Source organism: Besnoitia besnoiti, chromosome VI (genome assembly GCF_002563875.1).
Source record: "Besnoitia besnoiti strain Bb-Ger1 chromosome VI, whole genome shotgun sequence".
In the NCBI taxonomy this organism is placed as follows: domain Eukaryota; phylum Apicomplexa; class Conoidasida; order Eucoccidiorida; family Sarcocystidae; genus Besnoitia; species Besnoitia besnoiti.
In genome coordinates this window covers 1,766,467-1,790,873 of record NC_042361.1, presented here as the reverse complement: position 1 = coordinate 1,790,873, position 24,407 = coordinate 1,766,467, and the positions used below count along the sequence as shown (strand labels likewise).

Here is a 24,407-nt window from a genome sequence, read left to right as displayed (position 1 = left end):
CGTAGCACAAAACAGTGGCAGACATATGCGTTTGCGGCTTGTTGATCTGTATTTCCGGAACCCTGGCGTTCGCCTGCGCACCCGCGTCAAGCAGAGGCCGCAAGACGCCCTGAAGTGGAAGCTACACTCCTCAAAAACTTCTGTGCCTTCCCCGAACGCGGCGCGAAGAGAGAAGGCCTCGGTGGCGCGCGCCGTTAGCCAGGGAAGCACTCAAAAAGCCGAATCCGCGGCGGGCTCCAGGTCGAGCGCGTGTATATCTCTGGAAGAAGAACGAAAAGGAACAAAAACCTGCGCGCCTGGGTGAGAAGGATCGCCTTACCGCCGCGTCAGTCGCCTGTCCTGCGCCGTCACTGGGCAGAGGGAACGGCAGAAAAAAATCAGGTACTCCAAACGAAAAAAGAAGCGCCGCAGACGACAGCGTCGACGCGAAAAAAGACAGAACTACAGAAGCAAAAGAAGCCGGTCGAGTGTGGCTGCGGTTTTCGTCCGAAGAAGGTCTCTTTTTCTGCAGCACGCGGCCACGCCTTGCGAGCCTGTGCGCTACCGAGGAAAAATGCGAAAACCAGAAAGAGACGAGAAGGCCAGAACTTCACCAAACAGTCGGTGACAAGAGAAGGAAGACAAACCAGCTACAAAAGGGGGAAATAAACCGCGTTTGTTTACGGAATCTGCCCAAGGACAGGCAACCCGAGTCAGTCTACCGGAAAATGCGATCGGCGTATGTGTCGGCTTATATTCGAAGCTGCGCCTTTTCACCTGACGCGTGGATGACCCCTGACGAGCCTGATGAAGGGACTCAAGTCGCGAGTGAGCCCGTCTTTCTTTCCAGAGAAAAGGCGTTCCGTTCTTGCGAATCATGCTAAGCCTCTCTGCAGATAGTCTGCCTTTCGCAGGTCTCATTGTGAAGACAGGGGGAAGAAACGAAGACCGACGGGAGACTGCGCGAAGACCCTGGCCTCCAGGCGACCCCCTCGTTTGACAGAAGTGAGAAAAGAAGGCGAGAGCCGAGGGGGAGCTCGGGCACACATGCGCCGCACAGCGCCTACCCCGAGCATCTCTCCTGTCTCTTAAATCGCCCTCGGTTGTCGCCTTTCGGCTTTTGTTCACACGCAGTTTCCGCCGACTCTCTGTTTCCACTCCACCCCCCCTGCCGCTTTCTGACCTCGTTGAGCAGCTGTTTGTTCTTTATTCTCCTCGCGCCGAGGCATCGTCCGCAACGCGGATCTTTGCCGCCCAGCCGTCTCTTCTCTGCGTGCTATCTCGGGTTCCTTCCGCCTCCTCCTCTCTCATCTCTTCTCCTGAGGCGACTGCAGCGTCGGCTGATGGAGAGGGAGCTTCGGTCGGGTCCTCGGTGTGTGTATTTCGGCTTGCCTGCGATCCTCCACGTCTTGTGCAGTCTTCCCCTCCTCCTGCTGCTCGCATTCTCGCTCGCCGGAGAAGGCGCGCTTCTCGCCGCAGCCCCTCCGTCAGGAACCGCCTCCAGCAGCGTCTCCGCGGCCTGCCGTCTCTCATTCTTTGCATCGCGTAGACTCGCGCCCGACCGCGCAAAGGTCTTCTCGGCCTTCAGCTCTGCGCTGAACCGACAGCACAGGGCTCGGATGCTCGGATTTCGCGCGCCTTCCGCACTGCATTCACTCTCGCCACGCCGCGTGCGGACCCAAGCCCGGCTTTCTTCAGGCGCTGCGTCCCACGACCTCCAGCGGCGCCTTTCTGCAGCCTCCGTCTCCCACCTCCGACTGACTCGCTCTCTTGCCGCGTCTAGCTTCTCGACTCGAGGCGCTTTTTTCCCGTCCTTCTCCTGTTTTTCGTCGTGGCCTTCGCGAGCCAAAATGCCGGCTGAGGACGCGAAGAGAGAAGAAGGCGCTGCGCCTGAGGTGGCTGGATCCGACGGCGCCGCCGGAGCTGAGGGCGCGCTGTCCAAGAAGGCCCAGAAGAAAGCGGAAAAAGGAGCTGCGAAGGAAGCCGCCAAGGCAGCGAAGCGCGAGGCTGTCGGTAAGGAAAACTGAGCAGCCCGCCGCACTAGGCGTACCCTGTGCCGCAGATGCGCGCCCTGCGGCTCGCCTGCCCCGCCGTCGCGAGAGAAGGACCAGCGCATGCAATATTGTGTACTCACGGAAGTACTGTCAAGCCTCTTCTTCAAATCTCAGTGCCGCGGCCGCAAATAAGGAAGCTGAGAGAGGCGCGGCCTGAGGCGGCGCTCGCGAAGAACTGCCGGCCTCTCGGGGCGCGCGAAAATGGTTTTTAGGGCTTCCTGTCCTTCTCCGTCGGTTCGAGAGGGCGGGGGCGCGCATGTAGAGGCGTCTCAGCACGCCACAGTGTGTGTGCGGTCGCAGTCGGGCTGTCGCCGCTGTGGCAGATCTCAACGGCAGGCGGAGAAGGGCCTGTGCGTGTTGCTTCTCTTTGCATTCAGAGGCGGAGCAGCGTGCGGCGCAGGCTGTGCTGAACAAGAAGGTGGAGAACGTTGAGGAAGATGTTTTCGGTTACTTGCCGGTCATCGACTCCAGCTTCAAGACCTCCCGCGTCTGGATCCCCATCTCCGAGCTTCACAACCACGTCGGGGAGACTGTGTGGCTTCGCGCCCGCATTCAGGAGTCCCGCGGCAAAGGTAGGGCTGTTTTTCTCGACGGCCTCCCCTCACTTCTTGGTTTATTCACGAATCGATCACGCACGTCTTCCGTGTGTGCAGAGCCAACTAAAAGCACACGTGGCTACTGATCACTGCCTGTCTCCTCGCATTTCTGTATGTTTGTATCTCGGTGTTTGCAATGCGTGCAACTACATCTTTGCTTCTGCACCGGCGTGCCAACTGCCTACCGTTTTCTGCCTTTGCCTATCCTCGGGAGCACGTAGACCGCTGATGTCTTCCTGTGTTTCGTTCACCCTTGTATCGCCCTCGCGCTTCTTCCTTTCGTCCTCTCTCCTCGCGTCCTTCGGCGCGCCTCACGTCGACCTCGCGTCTTCTCTCCCCGCTTCCTCGGTAGTTCTCGTTCCATATCTCCATTGACGCCGATGGCCTCTCTTCTATCTCGAAACGCGTATTCACATGCATATATGTATGTACGTATGTATCTAATTGTATGTATGCATGTGATTGTATGTTTGTAATAGTACGTATGTAATTGTATGTATGTTTGTGGTTGCATTAGTGTGCATAAACATGCGTATATGTGTGCGGAGAGGTCTACGTCTGTGCGTTCTTTCCTGCGTGTCGTGTAGGAAGCGTCGCGTTTTTGATGCTGCGCGAGGGGCGGCAGACCGTGCAAGCTGTGCTGGACGCGAAACGAGGCAACACGAAGGACATGATCAAATGGACGACGAGCGTGCCGCTGGAGTCCATCGTGGACATTCAGGGCGAAGTCGTCAAGCCGGAAGTCGAGATCCAGTCGACTACGCAGAAAACTGTCGAGCTCCTCACCAAGAAGCTCTTCTGCGTCAGCAAAGCCGCCCAGGAACTCCCCTTCCAACTCCGAGACGCCATGCGCCCCGAAGATGGCACAGAGGGAGTGAGTCAAGAGACGCGAGCGCGAGAGAGCGAGATATAAATAGATAGAGATAGACAGATAGAGATAGACAGATAGAGATAGATAGAGATGGATAAACAGGTAGGTAGATAGAGATAGACACGGATCGACAGATATATATATATATATATACGTAGATAGATAGAGATACGCATGTAGATAGACAGATAGAGAGATATAAAGAGATGAAAAACACAAGGGATGGAAGTTTAGGAAAAGGATATAATACGGCAGACAAAGGTGTCGTCGCCCGAGACTCGAACAGGCGTGTGATTCTGCAAAAGCTATGCTTCAGCGCGACGCCTGCGAGACGCTGCGGCTTTAGCCATGCGTGTACACTTGCATGCGTGCAAAATTATGACATGCACGGATATGCTTCTCCTTTCTAAATGTGTCAAGAGCTCTGCCGGAGCGCCACGCGGGTGCCTGCAGGCCGCGCGAGACAGCTTCTCGCATTTCCTCCCGCCTATGCGCCGCGCGGCGTGCGCGGACCTCCCAGCAGGGTTTCGTGGCGCGAAGATCGATGGCGCGCGACTAATAAATCGAGTCACGTCGCTCCTCTGGCGGCGGTGTCAAGACGCTTCAAGTTGTGCGCCTGCGGTTTCGATTTTTTACTTTTTTCCAGGGCATTCGCGTGAACCTTGACACGCGTCTGGACAATCGTATCTTGGATCTGCGCACACCGGTGAACCAGGCGATCTTCCGCATCCAGTCGCAGACCGTGCAGCTATTCCGCGAGTTCCTGATCTCCAACAGATTCGTCGAGATCCACTCGCCCAAACTGATTGGGGGTGCCAGCGAGGGCGGAGCCTCTTGCTTCACGCTCAAGTACTTCAATCGCGACGCGTGCCTCGCGCAGTCTCCTCAGCTCTACAAGCAAATGGCCATGGCCGCTGACTTCGAGCGAGTCTTTGAAATCGGTGAGAACTCTGCTTGCGGGTCTTGGGGCCTTCGCTGCACGCCAGCGGGTGGCGCTTCGTCCACTGGGCCTGCGCCTGCGTGCGCGTGCCCGTCGGCGGCGCCCTTCTCGCCTTCCCACCTTCTCGCCTTCCCACTTTCTCGCCTTCCCACCTTCTCGCCTTCCCACCTTCTCGCCTTCCCACCTTCTCGCCTTCCCACCTTCTCGCGTGTTTTCGCGGTCATTCTCAAGGCAGCTGTTGCTGCGTTTCCGGCGCCTCTGCACTCCCGCAGGGTGGCTATCGGCGCTTCTTTGTGGCTTCCGGGGACACTCGGCTGCTTGACTTGACTCGTGTTTCGCTTCGGCGTGCGGCTGCAGGCCCGGTCTTCCGCGCGGAGAACAGCAACACGCATCGCCACATGTGCGAGTTCACCGGCCTCGATTTGGAAATGACGTTCAAGGAGCACTACTCGGAGGTTTTGGATCTGCTAGACGATCTCTTCAAATTCATCTTCAAGGGACTCTCTGAACGATGCAAACGTGTAGGCCTGCCGCGAATCCTCATTTCTGCTTTGCGCATGCGACGCGTACCCAGAGAGTGGGCTGACATACACGTACATCTATATATATACATACGTGTAGGTATATACATCTATACGTGTATATATGGTTGAATGTGTCTGAACTGGGCCGCCGCAAGCGAGGAAGCGTTGCGATGCCTTGCATTCGTTTTTGGCAACTTCGTGAGATCCAGAGGCGCGCAACCGTGGATTCGCCTGGGAGCTGCGTTCACCTGCATCTTTGTTTGTGTGGCGTGTCGCCTGTGGACGCACGAGGGAGACGGTCTGCTTCTTGCGAGCCGCCCCGAGGCCTTCCGGTCGAGGCCACCGCCGTTAGGGGCGGCGTTTGCGTGCGCTGAAGGCTGAGGGTGCCGTGTGCGCCTTGAAAGAGCTGGGTTCTCGACGCCTGCACGTGTGCCTCTCGGGGTTGCGGGAGAGAAAGCACTTCACCCGAGAAGTGGATAGGATCAACACGACGTGGGAGGAATAATACTGATTGTGGTAGACTGACAGGCCGTCGTCCTTCTGTTGCTGTCCTATTTTCGCAGGAAATCGACATGTTCCACCAGCAGTATCCGGCCGAGCCGTTCACGTGGATCGAGGAGACGCCGCGGCTGCCCTTCGCGGAGGGCGTGCAGATGCTGCGCGACGCAGGCTGCCCAAACATTCCCGACGACATCTCCGAGTTCGACTTGAGCACGGAGCAAGAGAAAATGCTAGGCAGACTCGTCAAGGAAAAATACAAAACCGACTTCTACATGCTCATTCAGTACCCGCTCAAAGTGCGCCCGTTCTACACCATGCCCGACCCCACGAACAAGGTACGAACGTCCTGCACTCCGCGTCCGCCGCGCGAACACGCTAGAGGATGGAGAGACACCCACGCACCTACATATATATATGTATACCTGTACACGCATAGCCCTGCGCATTTGCGGACGTACCCCTGCGTGCCTCAGGGTGCGACTTGAATGTGTGTATATGTGTCATGCGTCTGCAAATGTGTGCATGGATGCAAACGTCCATACATGTCATCGATATCGCCGTGGTGAAGTGTGGCGCTACGTCTGTATGCATGCACTGCCTGTGCTCTCTCCTCGTTCAAGAAGAGATGAAAGTATATCACTTAGCCACGCATATCATGTCGCCGCCTTTCTCTGTGCGTCCTCGTGCTGACGCATGTCCCGTTTCTCGGCGCTCTCCTGGGTTCCGCAGACCTTCTCGAACTCGTACGACTTCTTCATGCGCAACGAGGAAATCATCAGCGGCGCGCAGCGCGTCCACGACCCAGAACTTCTCACGCAACGCTGCATCGAATGCGGAGTGCCTCCCAACTCGATCCAGACGTACATCGACTCCTTCCGCCTCGGCACGGCGCCCCACGGCGGTGCTGGAATCGGACTTGAGCGCGTTGTCATGCTTTTCTTGGGTAGGCCGGCGGCCGAAAGAGCGCAGGTCAAGAGAGACTAGTGTGAAAGCGATTCCGCGTGTGCATGTATATGAGCACCCATGCGTAGGCGGACGACTTCGGAGCCACGCATCCATAGCTGTCTGAGCTCGCGCAGCATGATACATCCTAATCTCTAATAAGAAGCTGCAGGCATTGCTGCGCCTCGCGCGCGGAAAAGGCCGCGTGCGTAACGGCACAACGCACGCGCGTGTGTGACTGTGGGCATGCGAGTTCATACCGTTGGGTGCCGGCGGAGAAGCTCGTTTGCGCACGCTGATGCATCAGTTTGAGTCCAGATGCGCTAGGACACGGATGTGCAGGTCGTTGCAGTGGCGGTTTCTCTGTGTGTTTTGCCTTCGTTTCTCCAGGCGCTAAAAACATTCGTCAAGTTTCCTTGTTCCCGCGCGACCCCAAGCGCTTGACGCCGTAAACGGGCGCCGCGCGCAGCGAGAACGCAGGACGAAGCAACAGCGGAGAGGATGGCCTATCTACGATGCTGATCCTCGCCCTTCTGCACTTTACCGGGCACGGACGTCGTCGTCGTCAGCGCGTGAAAAACTTTCGAATGCAGAGCTCAGGCTTGGGCGCATGCCTGCTCAGAACGCTCAACGTAGAGCATACATGTGTGCTCGCTGCAGCCGCGTAAGCTTATATGTTGGGTCTGTAGGGTATGAACGTGCGTGCACGCCTGTCCCTACGCGTTGCTTTGCGGCTGTTCGCAGCTCGTCTGGAGAAAGGCGAGAAAACCTCCAGTGACCCTTTGTTTTGTTGCCGTCACCTGTATTGTTACACACTTCCTCACTGGCTGAAGCGAGAGGAGGACGCCGAGAAAGAAAAGACAGCGGAAACATAGCGACGAATTTACAGTGTGCGCGGGTCACCTCGGCACACGCGCATATGCAACCAGCATAAGACAGAACTGGGCCTGTTGCGGGAGGATGGCGTGGAGGCGCAGCCGCACACAGAGGCGCACTCCGGAGCTCTGCTAGGAGGCGGTGCTGGCGCTTCGTGTGCATTTTCGGTGCGCGCCGTACAAGCAGTGAAACGTTTCTCGAATACAAGTTGGAACATGCAACAGGCAGGCGCCATGCTGAAGCTGTGCCCACTGAACGTATCTGCGGCGCGGACGCGAAGTGAAGATTTCGCAGCGGAGGCGACGCTGCCCCCCCGGCCCAGCGACCGAGTTACAAAGGCGGCCTCAGAACCCGCAGCAGGCGCGAGGTGTTGCGAGACTGTCTAAAATACCAGGGATCAAGGGGGGGAGAGGCGCCTGCAGCCTGACGAGTATCAGCATCACACCGCTAGCAGCACCCGTCTTCCCTCCTGGTTGCGCGGCGTCATAAGTCTCTCGGCACAGCATATAGCCACTGCATCTGGTTTGTTTCTGGCCGTAGAAAGGCGTGTCTCTCCCGAGTCAAACTGGTATCTGGGGCTCCAGGACGGTGTCTCCTGTACATGTCCTCCACGACTTTGGAGCGCTTGTCGTTAGATTCGCTGCCTCTTCATGCGATCGATTTGACGCATGACGCCGCGCCTCGCCCTAGTGTGCGCCGCGCGATCCCCTGATTGTCTGGCGAGAAACGGTTCCTCCCAAACAACAAAGTCACTCACTGCTCTTAGCGACGGAGTCCTCGCGTAAAGCACAACCCTTTCATCTGCGGCACACGTGCCTGCCGTCACAGGTGCGCCATCTCGCCTCTTTCCCTTCTTCCGTAGCTCTCTGCAAGCACCACAGCTTGCATTGAGGCGAAGAATGGTTCCCACACTCGACTGACCGCGCAATTACTCAGTCTGTTCGTTCGTTGCCGTCTCGCCTTCACTCTGTCTCCTTTCTCGTCCACCCTGGCTATCTGCGGTAGCGGCTCGGCAGTGGTGAGTTCGTTTCTTTCACTTACCGGATGGAAACGTTACCCATAGCAGAGCAGTTGAGCACTACACCGTCGAGTTTACTTCAACAGAGGCTCCCTCCTCCGCGCAGAATGTGAGGTCCGCTTGTGTTCGACGCTGGGCCTTCATTGAGACAGACACCTGGGTCGTGTAACGGTAAACCCTGTCGTCATCTCCGCATGCTACGCCAGGCACGAGGCCCGTGAGGGGAGCAGCCTCGACAGCACTGACAACCCTTATCCTCTCAGCACGTGACAACGCGAAGCAGTCTCTAGACGCGCCGTGGACTGCGACGTCGTTGTCTCGGCGCTCACTCGCGCCACACGGGCACACGGCTGGGAGGCCCTTACTCAGCCGCGAGATGTCCGTGTCATCCTTAGAGCGGTGCATTTCGGTAGGCTTCAAGACAGGACAACGAGCGCCAGAGGCACATAACGCATCCGCTGAGGAAGAGCAACGCAGTGCTGCACAGGGGAAAGCGCCCGGCGCGACTGCAGCGCGTTTAGGGTAACACTAGAGTTTCTGGCAGCATAGACACTCAACGAGCAACCCCGATTTTTTCCATACGCTCTACAGGCTACAGCGTAAGCTAAGGATGCCTCCTCACTGGAACGACGCCTTCCGTCATCCGGTTTCAACGCGCAAGAGGCTCCCACGAGCGCGTGGGTTGGGTGCCTCACGGCACACTGAGTTGTACGATGGCGTGGGGAGGCTCCCCCGAGGGCAGCCAGCCAGCTTTATGAGGTATTTTTTCTCGCCTGATATGCTGCTCTGCGTTCGGTAGACACAGCTCTTTATTCGCAAGTCAAATCCTCCAACCCTCTTCCCCTCGAGTTTCTCGCTCCCTACAGCCCCCCGGTGAAAGGGCACGAGGCAAAGAGACTGCGCGATCTCGGGAAATGCGACGAACTCTTGTGTTACACTCCGCTCCATCGGAAGACATTTATATCATCATATATATACGTATTCACGTGGGAAAAGAGTGATGTTAGAAAATAGGCGAATGCAAACTGCACAGCTAGGCTCCGCGACGCGGGAGGCGAACCCTTCGCCGCGCCGCTTTTCAACCCCGACGAGGTGACTCCACAGCCGGTCGCAGGGCGTCGATACGCTGATTCACCTCCCAGATCTGCAAGGCTGGGGTATGTCTATATCTACCTAATACAAGCGACGGGAGAGACATGTAGCCGAGACACCTGTGGACAGGCCCGCTCTTCTGGCCGCTGCATACATACGGCTCCGCGGAACCGTTGACTAAATAGCTACCTCTCCGGGATAGAAAGGCACATATCGTTCTCGGGGGATGGAAGTAGCTGCTCCAGGGAGTGAAAACCATCCCTTTCGCGTGCCGAAGAAAAACGGCCGCGTCGCTGTTTGCGCTGCGTGTATAGGCCGGCGAGCCGCCAGAGGAGAGAGGGGGCTGAGTTCGCGCGCTCCGCTCCGAGGCCACGAGTTAAAAGTTCAGCTTGCGATAAAAGGCGAATTACTTGCGGAAATCGAGCGGCGAAGACAACAAAGTCGAGGGCGTCAAGCTGCGCGGAAAATGGGGGCGGACAGAGTGGGGAGGCGAATGTATCTCGTGAGATCCGTTTACTAGGGCCTCACGCCGCTCCAGCGCACTCTGTCGAGTCTAGCGTAGCACAGCGTGTATAGCGCCGTTGTTGGGCGTAAACGGCTACACGTTTTTTTCCTGACGGGACATTGCAGGGACTCGAATAGATGCGTCTGGAGAGCTCGCGTTTTTCCGCGTTTTTCGGGGATTTTTTCGATTTTTGCCGCTCCCTGCGAAGGCATCGCTGAGTCGAGCAGCAAGGCTGTGGAAAGAAGGCATAGCTAGACCTCATCGTAGATAGGGATGTAAAGGGAGTGATGCGGCAACGCGGAGCTGCTACTGCAGAAGACTCTCGGTACGCGCGCTGGCCTCGCACGCCGCTCTCTCGCTCTCTAGGCCCGAATTTTTTAGTTTCCGTCGCAAAAGCTGGAAGCCCAGGCATGCGGGCGCGCCTCGAAAGATTTTTGTGCTTTTTTGTCGCTCGTGTTTCTCCCGTCTTCTCCCATTCCGCTTCTCCCGAAAGGCCTCGAAGTCTTCTCTTCCGGCCCGTGTAATACAGGTGGCGCGCGGCGCCAAGCCGTCGATCTCTTTGAACCTCACATCTTTCTTTCCGCCGGCTTTTTCCGTTTTTTCGAGCCCCCGCTTCGTCGTTGCTTCGCCGTCTCCAAGCCCTTGGGTTCCGCTCCGAAAAAACGCAGAAGTTCGTTTTATGGCCGCGGGCACATTTCACTGCAGGTTCAACATGTACGCAGAATCACGAGCGCGCGAAAACAGGGGGTTGTCTTCTTCATCCCGAAGTATGTGTCAACCTACAATCCTCCGCGAAAAATCTCTTTTCATATGCATGAACACGAATACATATATACCTGCTAGCCCGCAGCGAGGCTCGTAGCGATATGCGTACGTTCAGCCTGGTGCGGACCGAGCCCTTCTCTCTGTTTTTCGAGATGACTCGCGCGCGAAGCGAACCTCATACAGAGGGAATGCGAAATTTACCGCTGCCGTCAACTCACATTTCTCATTTGCAGCCGCCCGAAATCCAGTTTGACAGGAAACTGACCTTGAATTTGCTGTTTTGTCGCTGTCCTCTCCCCGCTTAGGCCGGCCTCCCGTGCTTCGCGCCATCTGTCTGGAGGGACCTTTTTTACCGTGAAACACAGCCAGGGACCAGAGATTGAGCTGAGTGCGTCGGCGGTCTCCTTCCTGCCGATCCTCTCTCTCCGCATCCGTTTGCTAGCGTGTGCTCTATATGTTGGCTGTTTGACCGTCTTTTTCTCTCTTTTGCGCGCTCCGTTGCCCTTCCTGTCGCTCAGCGCTGGGCTCGTTCCAGGCGCGGCGCTGTGCCGGGAGACGCTCGGCTCTTTTGTTTTGTTCGCGCGTGTTTCCTCGTATTTTAGCGCTCACTCGCACTTCTTCCTCTCTACGTCGTTTCCGCGATTGCAACGTCTTTCCGCGGCAACTCGCCTGCCCGCAGTCGGTCTGAGCTCGGCCGTTCGCCCCGCCGCTCAGCTGCTGCCCTCCTCTCTGCCTCTCTTTCGTCGTCTTTCTTGGAATTCCCTCCCGAGAGAAGGCACGCGGCTGCCGCGGCGCCTCTTTCTTCCGCCCGCCTCTCCACCTGTGCCCTTTTCCTCACGTTCTGTACGAGGAAGCCCGGGTTCCGCCTTACCGCCCTTCCTCCGCTGAACGTGCCTTCGTCCTCCGCCCTTTCTCGCTCTCTGCAGGGCGCCCTGCGTCCTTTCCTCTGGCGATCTTCTTCTGCCTGCGGAGTCCTATTTCTCTCGACTCTTTCTGGGCGCCCAGCGAGGCAGGGGCATGCATACCCTGCGAAGGACGCGCGACACGGGCCTCGACGACTACGGGCGGCTGTGCCACAGGCACCTTGTTCTATCGTCTGTTTCTTGCGCAGACGCCTTTTCTCTATCGTCTTTTTCGATCGGGAGCCCTTCGCTTGCGAGGGGCGACTCGGCGGGCGAGAGAGCGGCGGAGCGAGCCGTGTGGCATGTGGTGTTTCGTCTCGTCTCGCTTCGTGCGGACGCTGCGCTGAAGATGGAGGATTGTTCGCGGGGGTCGGGCGCAACGCAGACAGTCTGTTTCTTGTATCTCCCTCATGGCGGACGCCCTCGGCGTCCGTGGAAGACGCGACTTGGCATTTAGGTCTCCCGTGGCCCCACTCGTTTGGCGGTTTTCTGTCACGTTTCCTCCTCGCTGTGCCCGTCTGATTTCTCTTTCCCGCGCACAGATGCGCGGACGACTTTCCCTTCACGTTTTTTCTTGTCTCTCAGCAGGTGGTGTGGTCTGTGCCCTGTGAGGCTTCGGCTACTCTAGACCGAGTCTTCGTTCCCGGCCTCCCCCCGTCTTCTTCGTTTCCTCTTCATTTCCTCTTCACTTCCCTCTCTTGGCTTTCACTTGGACTTCGCCGTCTCTTGAGGCGCGTAGGACCTGATTTTTTGCTGCTTCTTGGCTTTCTCTCTCTTTCGATTCTTCTGCGCTCCGTGGTGCGCGCGGGACGCGAGCGACTGGTGCTCACTGGCACTGGCGCTGAGTTTTTTGACACTTCGGCGGGCGACGGGATCGTCGTCTGGCATCTAGTCCGCGGGGCTCTCTTCTATTTGTCGTCTCTGCCGTCTGCACACGCTTCGTGGATCGGTGGCAAGCAGGAATGCACTCTGGGCGGCCCGCGTGCCTCGCCCCGCGCTGTCCTTTGCTCGGTCTGAGTCTCGCTCAGTGCGTGGCGCCGGATCTTGCTTCGCATGCGCTCTCGCGTGCAGGGGCTCCCACTGGGAGGCGCCCGCCGCGCGTCGATTGACAGGTGCCTCTGAGGAGACATCTCGCCGTTTTCTTCGCCTTTGTCTGACTCCGCGACTCGCCGCCAGTGATGTGACAGGCGGGGCGTGTCCTGACTTCACCGCCTTTGCCGCTTCGTCTCGCACAGAGCCCGCGACGCCGCCGGTTTTTGCAGGCGGTCGCGAACCAGAGAAAGGGAAACTGACCAGCCAGCGACTCTGCGCACGAGCGAGGGACGACGCGGAGGAAGGAGACAGGGAAGCGCTGCAGCTGCTGCGCGCTGGACGCCTGCCACCGATAGCGACAACTGGCGAGCGAGGATCTCTCGAGTCCGACTTCCCACTCTCTGAGACGCGGCGGACAGACGTCCAGCGAAGAGAGGTGACCGCGAGATGCTGAGAGAGATCGAGAAACGCCGCGGAGGGACCACCGCGTCCCCTGGAGCGCCGGCGTGCCTAGGCGCGCCATGTGCAGTCGCAGGGAATCAGGCTGCGCGCGCGCAGGCTCGGGGAGACGCCTTGAAGCCCCGAGACGGTGGTGCAAGAGGCGGAGAAACAAGCGTAGAAAGCGAGAGCCGGAGCGGGATGCGTGAGCGTAGACCGGAGCGCAGGACGGAGGCTAGCGTCCGTGGAGAGACTATGGCGAGCTCTAAAGGGGTGGTAGGGTTGGAGGTTGGGCATGGGGCGGGGTTCGGCAGGCGCGTCCAGCGATCTCACGGTCTCCCTCCTGCTCCCCTCACCTCTAGCGTGTGGACTTCGTGTCCAGCCTCATCTCAGCGGTGCCCATGCGGGTGTGACGCGCCCGCGCATGCACCGCGCTCCCCTGCGTTGTCTTCCAGCTCGTTTTCTTCCGCTTCTGCTGTCGGCTCGTCTTCGGGCTTCGCTGCTTCCGGCACGTGTCTTGCTTCGTCTGCGTCGGACTGCCCCGCTGAGCCGCCTGCCCAAGACTCTGAGCCTTGTACTGCATCGTCCCGCTCTTCGTCCGCCTCCTCTGCCTCTGCCTCTGCCTCTCCTCGATTTCATTCTTTCCCTTTGTCTTCGTCCTCTGTTTCGTTTGTTCTCCACACGGGCGGACTGTCCGCGCGTGCTGCGCACTTCCAGGAGTGTGCCGTTCATGGCGCTCCTGTCTTCGACGGCAATTCCGCTGCGTTGCTCCGCAGCCGAGACGAGAACGCCTTGCTGTCGCAGTCCCCGCCGCCATCCTCGGCGTCGGCGCCTCCAGGGGCTCCAGCCCGGCCGTCCTCCGCGGGTGAGACAGACCCGGCGACCAGCGTCTCTCAGCCGCCCGCCCCTGGCGGCGGTTCGCAGGCGAAGTGGCAGTTTGCGCGGGTTAAAACCGTCTCCTTCGCGAACCTAAGCGAGTGCGGCAGCTCCCACGGCTCCCCGACGACGACGTCGACGGGCACACCGACCGCGGCGGCGCCCCGGCGGAGGCGCCTTCCTCCTCGGTCTTCTGGCGGCGCCATTCGCGCTGTGCCACGTCGCCCGCTGTGGCTCAGGCCGGCTCGGGCGGGCGCGCAGGCGGCTCGGGCGCAGGGCCCTTCTCTGCGTCGACCGCCCGCGACGAGCGCCGCAGCCGCCGGCGCGACTCGGGTGGGCGGCGCTGGCGCGGCGACAAGGGCGCCGGCGGCGGCTCGTGGACGAGTCTGTCGCACAGAGCCAGCGAGAGGGGCGGCGGCGGGGGCGGGGGCGGGGGCAGCGGCGGGCGCCTGTCGACGTCCGAGCAGCGCAGCAGCACCGCGTCCTCGCTCCTGGGGCGAGACCCCTCGGTGGTCGGTGGCGATCGGCGGAGTCGCGGGAGTCGCGGGAGTCGTGTCGTCCCTGCGGGCGGCGGCCGGAGGGTCTTGGGCGCATTTCCGCGGAACGGCAGTATCAGCGGGAGGGGGGGCGGGGCCTGCGAGACCAGGCGGGGGCGGACGCACAACGGCGGCGCGGGCGGCGGCCTCGGGGCGACGCTGGGGAAGTGCCAGGCGCGCTGCAACGACGTGAAACGTAACATTTTCCGCGCGTTCCAGAACTTCGCAGAGCACGATCTCGTCTTCCGGATGAAGGAAGACCTGAGCAGCGTCCGCCACGAAGGCTCCATGCGCTCGGTGTCGGGCGACGCCCGCGGCGAGGGCGGCGAGTCTCGCGGCGGGCGCCTGTCGGGCTCTGCGGGCGGCGCAGGCGGCGGGTGCCACATGTCCACCGGGGGGCAGGGGGGTCGGGGCCAGGGGGCTGGCGGCGGCGGGGAGGCGACGATCAGCGGTCACGGCAGCGAGCGCGACCGAGGCCGCGAGGCGAGCGGCGCGTCGCCGCACACCAACTTGAGTCGCTCGGGCTCGACAGACGTAATTCTGCGGCGGTTTCCTCTCAAGTTCGTCGACAAAGAACTCGAGGACTTGTTCGCGGCCAACATCAACCGCTGGATGACCACGCGGCTCATTCTCATGGGAATCCTCACCCTCGTAGTCACCAGCATGATGTGGCCGCTGATGGCTTGGTCCTTCAACCTCCAAGACGCGTTCAACCACCACGAACCGCTCGGCATCCTCTTCCACATTGACATGAGTGTCACAGTCATCGTCTCAGTGATCTTCGTCACGACGAAAAACTTCAGGCGCCTCGCTCGACACGCCGAGCTCATTGCCGATGCCGGAACCTTCCTAGTAAGCCTCGCCGCGCGCGACCTATGCTTCCACGCAGCTGCGCATCTCCCCCCGTCTCTCCGCTTGCCGTCTGTGGGTCTGCCTCGGGGGGCCCTCTGGAGGGACGGTGCCGACCCTGGGGCTCCAAAGGGCCGGCCTCTCCGTCTCTGGGCATCCGCGAAGGCTTCTGCACACTTGCCTGTGCGCTGGAGTTTGTCCTCGCGCACACGTGTTAGCTAGCTCTGTTCCAACACAAACCTGTGTCTATATATTATATACGGACATATATTTATGTATTTATATATATGTATGTATACATTTATGGACGTATATGCTGTCTGACAACACGTATCTATCTATCTATATCTATCTGTCAATCAATCAATCTAACTATCTATCTATATCTTTCAATCAATCAATCTATATCTATCTATCTATCTATCTATCTATCTATCTATCTATCTATCTATCTATCTATCTATCTATCTATCTATCTATCTATCTATCTATCTATATCTATCTATATCTATCTATATCTATCTATATCTATCTATATCTATCTATATCTATCTATATCTATCTATATCTATGTATATCTATCTATATCTATCTATATCTATCTATATCTATCTATATCTATCTATATCTATCTATATATCTATATCTATATATCTATATCTATATATCTATATCTATATATCTATATCTATATATCTATATCTATATATCTATATCTATATATCTATATCTATATATCTATATCTATATATCTATATCTATATATCTATATCTATATATCTATATCTATATATCTATATCTATATATCTATATATCTATATATCTATATATCTATATATCTATATATCTATATATCTATATATCTATATATCTATATCTATATCTATCTATATCTATCTATATCTATATCTATCTATCTATATCTATCTATCTATCTATCTATGTATCTATCTAGTGTATATGTGGGATGTATATGCATGCATGTTCATATTGAGACATATACATGTATATTTTTGTAGATATGTATATGTATATATTTGTGAGTGGGCGCTCTGGGGTTGCGCATGGATGGTGATAAATGTGTTGTTTTTTGTTCAGGTGGTGACCATGTGGGGGATTTGGAACACGATTGCGTCGTACATCTTGGAGCACAGCTATGTCCAGGATGTGATTTCGTCGAGCACTACCGCCACGCATGCGGGCTACGTGAGCCTCGAAAAAACATCGGCCTGGTCTACTTCCCTGGAGGCTTCCAGCGCCGTCGCGTACCTCTACGGGCTGCTGCTCATCGTGCAGCTTGACGTCGTCTACCCGTCACGGTATGTAAAACTCGCCACGGAATGTGCGCCTCCCCACCTTTCACGCTACGCATGCATGCAAATCTGCTGGCCCCTTTGTATCACGTGGATGCATACAGCGACGCATATATATGTATATATATGTCACTGTATGTGTGTATATATGTCACTGTATATCTATATGTATGTCACTATCTATATGTGCGTATATTTATATATACATATATGCCGCTCTATGTGTGTATATATGTCACTGTGTATATATGTCACTACCTATCTGTGCGTATATATATATATATGCCACTCTGTGCCTGCGTAGAACTATATAACTCGGTATGTGCATGCAGGGTTTTTTCTTTTCCTTTTCGCCTACAGTCTCCGCGTTGCGGGATTTTCCGCTTTGCAGATCTCACCGATGTTGTGCAGTCGAGCTTTGCCGTGCGCAGGAGTAGACGCACGTGGCAGGTGCACGTGATGTTCTTCGGCTTCAGTGCGGCGTCGATTATCATCCGCGGAGCTCTCAACCCGGACTTCGTCCCCGTCCCGTTTGTGTAAGGAATGCACAGCAGACTCGCTGAACAGTGAGACGCGACCAGGAGCACCAACTATTGCGCTCGCCGTCGCAAAATGCTCGTATATATATATATATATATATATATATATATATATATATATATATATGCTCGTATGCATGTATGTATGCATGCATGTATGCAGATATAAGTATGTTTGTACTTGTATATGCATGCATATACATATTTTAGCGAGCGAGTTCATAGATAATTCGTGCCCGATACCTCAGCCGAAATGTTTACATTTTTTACGCTCAGAATCCTTCGAGTGGCGACGTATCTGATGCTGACAGTGTTTCTCTTCATCGGTCGACACGCAACGGAGCTTCAGCAAAGGCAGACGTTCTACAACTGGCTGGTAAGAAGCCCTTCTCCCGCGCCTTCGCTTTGTCAATACGGTCGCCTGCTCGTATCTCATCGCGACCCCGCGAATTGGTAACCGCAGCATGTCGTCCGTACCCTTTCCGTCGCTTTTGCTCTTCTCTCCGCTCTTCATCGCTCGCGTCAAATGTTTCCGTGTGGACCTGCGTGAGAGCGCAAGTGCACTGCGCGACGCTAGTTTTTTCTTATTCTTTCTCATCGTCGCTCTCTCTCTCCACCCCGAGTTCGCGTGGCGGGCGCGGGGCGCCTGCGGCCGTGGGCGGCGTCACGATTCCCTTGGGAACGGGCTCTTCGCTTGCTGCGCCTGCGGCGTGGAAGTCTCTGTGTGTCGTCTTCTCGTTTGTTGCGTTTTTCCTTGTCGCATTCTGCGTCTGCGCATGCGCACGCGTTGTCTCTGTGCGCGCAGGCGACGCGGAAGCGCGTGGACCGGCTGGAGTCGGATCTGAAGCGGCAGAAGGAGAACATGAAGGTCTCGACGGCGGTTGAGCAGCTTGTGCACATGGTGAAGCAGTGCATGGACAGCTGTCACACAGTGGAGAGCGAAGTGGGTTCTGAGCACCGGAGTTTGTTGGCGGAGTGCAATCAGACGCTGAGCAAATGTCTGTCGATTCTCACCAACACGTCGAATCTGTACACCGTGCAGTTTGGCGACCTTGACTCGGACGCGCACCGCGACATCATCCAGGCGTTTCTGAACAACCACAACACGTCGCCTGCAGACTGGACGCGGGTCACCACGGCGGCCTACACGCGCGGCGTGGATGACCTCTGCTGGACTGCGCCGGGGGTCGTCAGCGGCGAGCGCCACAGCGGCGGTGGCGGCAACGGCAACTCCGCCTTGCTTGACTTCGACGACGCGCACTCAGACAGCCACCCCGTCGGCTCGGCGACGCGCTCCCTCACGGGCTGGGCGGGCAGCAGCTACTCGCCCTCCGCGAGCTGGAACTGCTACAACGCCTCCTGGTCGGGCGGCATCGTCGAAGGGGTCTTCGTGCACCCGCAGGCCCCGGGCGCACACAGTCCCGGCGGCGCGTCTGACGGCGGCAAGGGCCCCGTCCTCGTGCCTCTCGGCGGCGCCGTGGGCGGAGGCGCCGGAGGACTTCCCCCGCGGCGCAGCAGCGACCTGCTCTCGCCCAGCTCCGGCTCAGACCGCTCGCCGGTGCTCGGGGCGCATGCAGCTTCCCCGCCGCTGCCCGGCTCCGCCGCCGACACCGCACTCGCGCGCCTCGAGGAGGGGCGCTCCAGGGGCGGGGGCCGCGAAGAGGGACACCTCGACCGCGACGGCAGAGAGACGAGCCCACATGTGGGGTCCGCGGGCCTCTCGCGCCCGCACGCGCGAGCCTGGGAGACGCGAGGCGACGGACGAACGGGGGACAGAGGAGACGCCGACGTCGTCCGCGGCGCGCGTAAAAGGCAGACCGGGGGGACGGCGGCGGGCGCGGATTCGACACATGCCCTCGAAGAAAACGGCCTGAAGGCCAGCGCCGCCGCGACGGCTGGTCGGGGCCGTGGCGGCTCCACAGGCTTCGTGCACCACAGCAAACGTCCTGCGTCGTGGAACGAGGAGGGCGAGACGACCGACCGGTGCCCCCGGCAAGAAGGCAAACGCGACCGGAAGGTGGACTCGGGCCTCACCAATCAGCCGCTCACGCCACAGTCCCTCGCGGATCTCCAGGCGCGCATTCGCTACGAGGCCATCGTCAAAATCCTCAACGCCTCGCCGCGCTCCACACAGCTTTCAGTGGTAAGTCTGCCCGCAACGTTTTTTGCTTGCGTCGCTGCCTTGCTCGTCCCTTGCCAAGCACCTAGACCCTAAGCCCTGTACGGATGCGAGGGGCGACTGGCTGCTTTGTACTGACCTGTTGCGTTGCCAGCGCCTTTCTGAGACGTCTGATGCCTGCTGACGCGTGGAACAAACGATATCTGCCGTCGAGGCACCGCCGCGGCTTCGTGGGTGCTCCCGCGCCCGTGGCAATCGTTGCTTCACGCTTATTGCCATCCTCCGTTCCCCCTGCATGCGTCGTTTCGGTTGTGTGTGTCTCTCTCTGCTTGTTTTTCAGAGCGGCTTTGCTGTCAACGAAGCAGCTGTTCGCCAGTGGAGCTTCGATTGCCTCCGCCACGCGCAGACGTCTCCCTCTCCGCTTGTCGACGTCGGCTACGCGCTGCTGCACCGCGCATGCGACGATCTGCGCCTTCCGGGCGGGGACGTGCTGCTGAGATTCCTGACGGCTGTGGAGATCCAATACAACCCCGTGCCATACCACAACTGCGTCCACGGCCTGATGGTCAGTGCCCGATACACGCCGCGCGCGTGTCCGAACCCACTGCCGATTGGAAAGAATGTCACACACGCACACATATATGATTTAGATTTTAACCATAATAATTCTTAAAAAAGCGATCTTTATTTTACCCAATTATTAAAATATATTATTCACGGTAAACGACAAGGATCGAACTCTGCCCTGCGTTTGTTCCACCTGCCTTGTGGTGCTGCTCGGCACACGAAACCCTTACACACAAACTCAGCCACCTCCACTAAATACATACACACATACATGTATGTAGAGAGATTCATATATTTTGATGCGTATGTTGGGATGTATATCGCGAAGATATGTGCTGTCTTCTCAAGAGCGCAGTTTTTGTGTGGTTTTCGGGTTTCCAGGTGGCGCAGAAGATGGTGGCGTTGCTGGAGTTGCTCGACTTGACCGAGTCGATGGACTGCCGCGATCTCGCGCTAGTCGTCGTCGCTGGCCTCTGTCACGACATCGGTCACCCCGGAAGGAACAACGCGCTCTTCATCAACGCCTTAGATCCCGTGGCGATTCTCTACAACGACAAGAGCGTGCTGGAAAACTATCACTCCTGCCTCACCTTCAAGACGCTCGAACTCCCCGACTGCGACATCTTCCTCTCTCTCAGAACCAAGGTAAAAAAGGACATCTCTCGCGGGTCACAAAGTTCAGGGCAATCGCGTGCGCGCGGGCAGCTGTGCTGGTAGAGCCGTCCGCTCGCCACGCAGAATAGTGTGCCGCCACGTGTTTACGAGCTTCTCAGTCTGCAGGAAAAACGGTTTCTTGGATGATTCTATATTCGTTTTCGCGGTTCGGTTTCGCGGTCAGATGTCAGTTGAGCTTGTGAATTTATGGCTTTCTGTGATATCTATTCGATCCAATGAGTGGAATGCAGATAAGTGGAGCCTCCTCAGGCTCTCGACAACGCGCTCTCGCTCACTCTGCCGACCTCAGAATTTAGTGGAAATACGCACGTTCGTATTGCATGTAGGGATGTAGGCGAATGACAGGGCGACCGTTTTTTTTCGTGTGGTTCGCTTGTGTTTTGTTCAGGAATACCACGTGGTGCGCTCGTTGATCATCGACTTGATTCTCGCGACGGATATGAAGAATCACTTCGAGACTGTCTCGCGCTTCCGCGTAGGCCGCTTCAACGCTCCACATGTCACTCCCCAGAGGTTACACGCGTACCTAAGCCCTGACATGGTCTCTTTGTATTTATTATACATATATATGATATATATATGATATATAGGATACATATGATATATACGTGTTCTTCCGTGTGAGGATCTACTCGGAAGCGTCCAGTTCTCGAATAATGCATACACACAATTACTCCTGTATACATGTGTATGTATGTGTACGCGTATAATACGTATATATACATATATATAACGATTATTGTATGTGTACACACAGATGCAAATATATATAAGTATATGTATGTCTGCGCGTGCGTGGGGGAGGATGCCTTCAGGTGCGTCGGAACGCGTTGGATTTCGACATGAGCGCAGACGAGGACTTTTGGTTCGTGGTGAAGATGATTATGAAATGCGCCGACCTCGCGCACTGCGGAGTGGCCTGGGCGCAGCACTTCCAGTGGTGCCAGCGCCTCTCGGTGGAGTTCTACGACCAGGTAGGCGAACTTTTGGAGGTCATCTGTGGCTTCTTTCTCGGCCTTCCCGCGTTTCTTGAACCTGTGCTGTCTTGCGTGCATCCTTGATCCGCCGCGGGGCGGTGAAACGCCTGTCGCTGGGCAAACAGGAGATGTGTGCGTGAGGCGCCGGCCTCTAGTCTGGCCGGCTGAATAATCGAGTTTCTGCGGGATTGAGAAAACGCCTTGGAGTGGTTTCGCTTTTCATCAATCCACATACATAGATATTATATATGATAATGTGTTCCTGTGGCACTGCGTAATCTGTCTCATTTTTCTTCATACGCATATATGCGTATGCATGCATATCTCTTTATTCACCTACAGTAGCGCATTCGGTGCGTAGATCACGTCCTCCGTCCTCGAGCGCCATGTCGCTTCCAGCGTTCCTCTCTTTGTAGCTGTCGGCTTTCGCGTAAAACGCATACACGTTTACATATATATATATATATATATATATATATATATATATATATATATATAGATATGCATGAGTGGGCGCCCATGAGCGATTTGTGACGGCATGCACAGGATTCTGTCGGAGGAGTGTTTGCGCGTTTTCGCTCTTTCGATTCTTTTCCAGGGAGAAGAGGAAGTGGTGCGGCACCTGCCCATGTCGCCTCTGTGCGACCGTGAGAAACACGCGGAGATTGCGAAATCGCAACTCGGGTTCATGAACTTCGTCGCCGTGCCTCTCTTTGAGGAAATTTCCGCCGTCGATTCCAGTGGAAATATCGAGTAAGACGCGCTCTCCTCGCACCTCGAGCCCTTGAACACTCTGGTTGATATGTGTGTACACTGTGGTTGATATATATGTATATAAATATATGTATGTACGCACGTATGTAGGTATATGTGTATGTAATTATATGTATACAAGTGTATATATTTTGTAGTTGTATGTACGTGTGTGTGTAAGTATATCCGCACGTGGCGCTTGGGGTGGCGCCGGGGTGGGGTTGCATCGCAGCTTGCAGCCAAAGGAGGCCTAAAATCGGGACTCCTCTTTTTTTTCGTTTTGGAGTGCAGAGCTTGCATGTGCGCGCGTGCGATTGTGTGTGTACTGGGTTCAGGCGGGAGTGCATCGCGGTGATGAAGACGAACACGTCGCACTGGGAGTCGCTGTCGGTGGCAGGGACTCCGGTTCCCCTGTGGGGGCAGGCGGTAGCGGCGGACGTGAAGCCTCCACTTCTGCATCTGATTGACGGCTCGGGCGCGGGCAGTGTGCGACCGGGGAGCAAGGCGGCGGAGATCGCAGCCCGCTACTCCGCAGTGACCTACACGTCACTGGATCTCACCTCGCTCGTCTGCCGCACGCAGCTGAGCCGCACGCGCCGGGGCAGCCAGCAGAGCGGGCACCGCATGTCGGACGGAACGTCGACCTGAGGGAGGAGTGCCTCCTCTCGCCGCGGGATTCGGGTGCCGAGGCGATTGAGTCTCCCTCAGCTCCTTCATTCGCATACGCATATACACACGCGAGGTTTGCACGCCTGAAACAAAGCCTTCTTGCGCGGGCGTTTCGCCGGCTGACGCGCGCCGGCCTCCGCGTCCGCACGTTCCACACACGCATCCTTCAACACAGTTACACAGAAGCGCTCTGCAGATTTATCTACCAGTTTGAAGCCTAGCATTTGTATCTGAAAAGAAGGGCGGAGTGCGCCCTCGTTCCTACCTGTCACACACACGCGTCCCCGCGCGTGTGTCCCCGGAATGTGCAGTTCGAGTTGTCTGGTTCAATTTCCAGGGAGGTTTGTGGGGGGGGGGGGAGGAAGGGGGAGAGACGGGAGACGTGAAAGAACGTCATTCATTGCAAGCGATGCATGTGTGACTCATCTTGTGTATTTTTGTTGATCCAGCCCGGTCGTGCAACCTACCGTGACACCCGTAAGCCTCGTCGCCGCCATCTGTGTCTGATTCGGTTTTCCACGACGCCCCGATGACTTCCGGTTTGCGCGCGTGTCTGCTTGGATGCTTGACGCACATGCCTGAAATGTGAACAGCGCTCCACGCGTGTTTTTCAATCGCTTGCTTCGAATGTTTTCGTTTGCCCGCCTCCCCTGTCCGTCCGCGGTTCGCGAGAGGCCAGGGGAGGGGGGGGGGGGGGGAGGGGTTGCTTGGAGGGGCAGGGGGGGTAAGAGAGGATCGAGAAACGTCGTTCTCTCCTCGAATTTCTCTTTTCAAGTATACTGGTCGCGCCGTCTCTTTTTCTTTTCACGTCTTCTTGCTTCCCTAACTTGTGGCGTCGCTCTTGGCAGTCTTCGTGGGTCGTCGCTCCAGTGTTTTTCTTGTTGCGTCTCTGCCGCCCTGGAGGAGAGGCTGTGTGAACATTGACGACTAAGTTGTGTCTTGTCGCCGCACACCTTCAGTTGTGAGAAACGTCCGCGCGGCAGACGCGCCGCCTTGGTGGGCTCTTCCCACCGCCCCTCGCGTCCTCCAGCGAATACCCCGTTTCGACTCGGGTGCTGCTGCTGTGGGGGGCGGGGGGGGGGAGGGGCTGGTAGTGTGGGACATCCGAACACACTTCTTAGCCTCAGCGATGCGTTGCGTAACCAAGCTCGTTCTCGCGACTTAGCTTTAGCGGCTTCTCGCGCTAGGGAACTCTACAAATTCGCAAGCCTGGAAGTAGGTGTGCGCGTCATAGCAGCCCAGCCTTTCCATGCGCAAAGAAGACTCTGAACAAGGGAATTCCGGTCCAGGCCGCGGGTCGAGTCTCCTCGAAGAAAGGACTCACGCAAGCATGAGGAAAGGGGATAGCCTCGGTGCGCCAGCTAGGGACTGCGAGGGGACGCTTCACCAAGAGGCTCCTTCCTAAAAAAAACGCGCCTCCGCATCTCGCGTTCTTAGTCATTATCCGCTCTACTTGTGTCTGTGTAGCTATTTAGTGCTGCATAGAATCGACTTGCGT

At 56.9% G+C, this 24,407-nt stretch overlaps 4 protein-coding genes across 4 annotated transcripts; 3 read left to right on the top strand and 1 right to left on the bottom strand.

The window, feature by feature from the left end:
* Window positions 1-1,185: 1,185 nt before the first annotated feature.
* BESB_066630 (uncharacterized protein) lies at window positions 1,186-1,512 on the bottom strand (the record flags this gene model as incomplete). The annotated part of the gene is made up of 1 exon (XM_029365056.1): window positions 1,186-1,512. The coding sequence occupies one exon, from the start codon at window positions 1,510-1,512 to the stop codon at window positions 1,186-1,188; it is 327 nt and encodes a 108-aa protein (XP_029218639.1).
* A 317-nt stretch (window positions 1,513-1,829) lies between these two features.
* BESB_066620 (aspartate-tRNA ligase) lies at window positions 1,830-6,859 on the top strand (the record flags this gene model as incomplete). The annotated part of the gene is made up of 8 exons (XM_029365055.1): window positions 1,830-1,992; window positions 2,411-2,605; window positions 3,217-3,503; window positions 4,147-4,441; window positions 4,798-4,961; window positions 5,528-5,800; window positions 6,195-6,408; window positions 6,798-6,859. The coding sequence occupies 8 exons, from the start codon at window positions 1,830-1,832 to the stop codon at window positions 6,857-6,859; spliced, it is 1,653 nt and encodes a 550-aa protein (XP_029218638.1).
* A 6,185-nt stretch (window positions 6,860-13,044) lies between these two features.
* BESB_066610 (putative histone lysine methyltransferase, SET) lies at window positions 13,045-14,640 on the top strand (the record flags this gene model as incomplete). The annotated part of the gene is made up of 1 exon (XM_029365054.1): window positions 13,045-14,640. The coding sequence occupies one exon, from the start codon at window positions 13,045-13,047 to the stop codon at window positions 14,638-14,640; it is 1,596 nt and encodes a 531-aa protein (XP_029218637.1).
* Window positions 14,641-14,696: 56 nt separating this feature from the next.
* Window positions 14,697-22,888, top strand: BESB_066600 (3'5'-cyclic nucleotide phosphodiesterase domain-containing protein; the record flags this gene model as incomplete). Its single annotated transcript, XM_029365053.1, has 11 exons — window positions 14,697-15,299; window positions 16,396-16,616; window positions 17,042-17,146; window positions 17,426-17,525; window positions 17,955-19,292; window positions 19,609-19,833; window positions 20,217-20,480; window positions 20,899-20,985; window positions 21,326-21,484; window positions 22,086-22,240; window positions 22,576-22,888. 11 exons carry the CDS (start codon window positions 14,697-14,699, stop codon window positions 22,886-22,888), a joined length of 3,570 nt encoding a protein of 1,189 aa, XP_029218636.1.
* Between the last annotated feature and the right edge of the window lie 1,519 nt (window positions 22,889-24,407).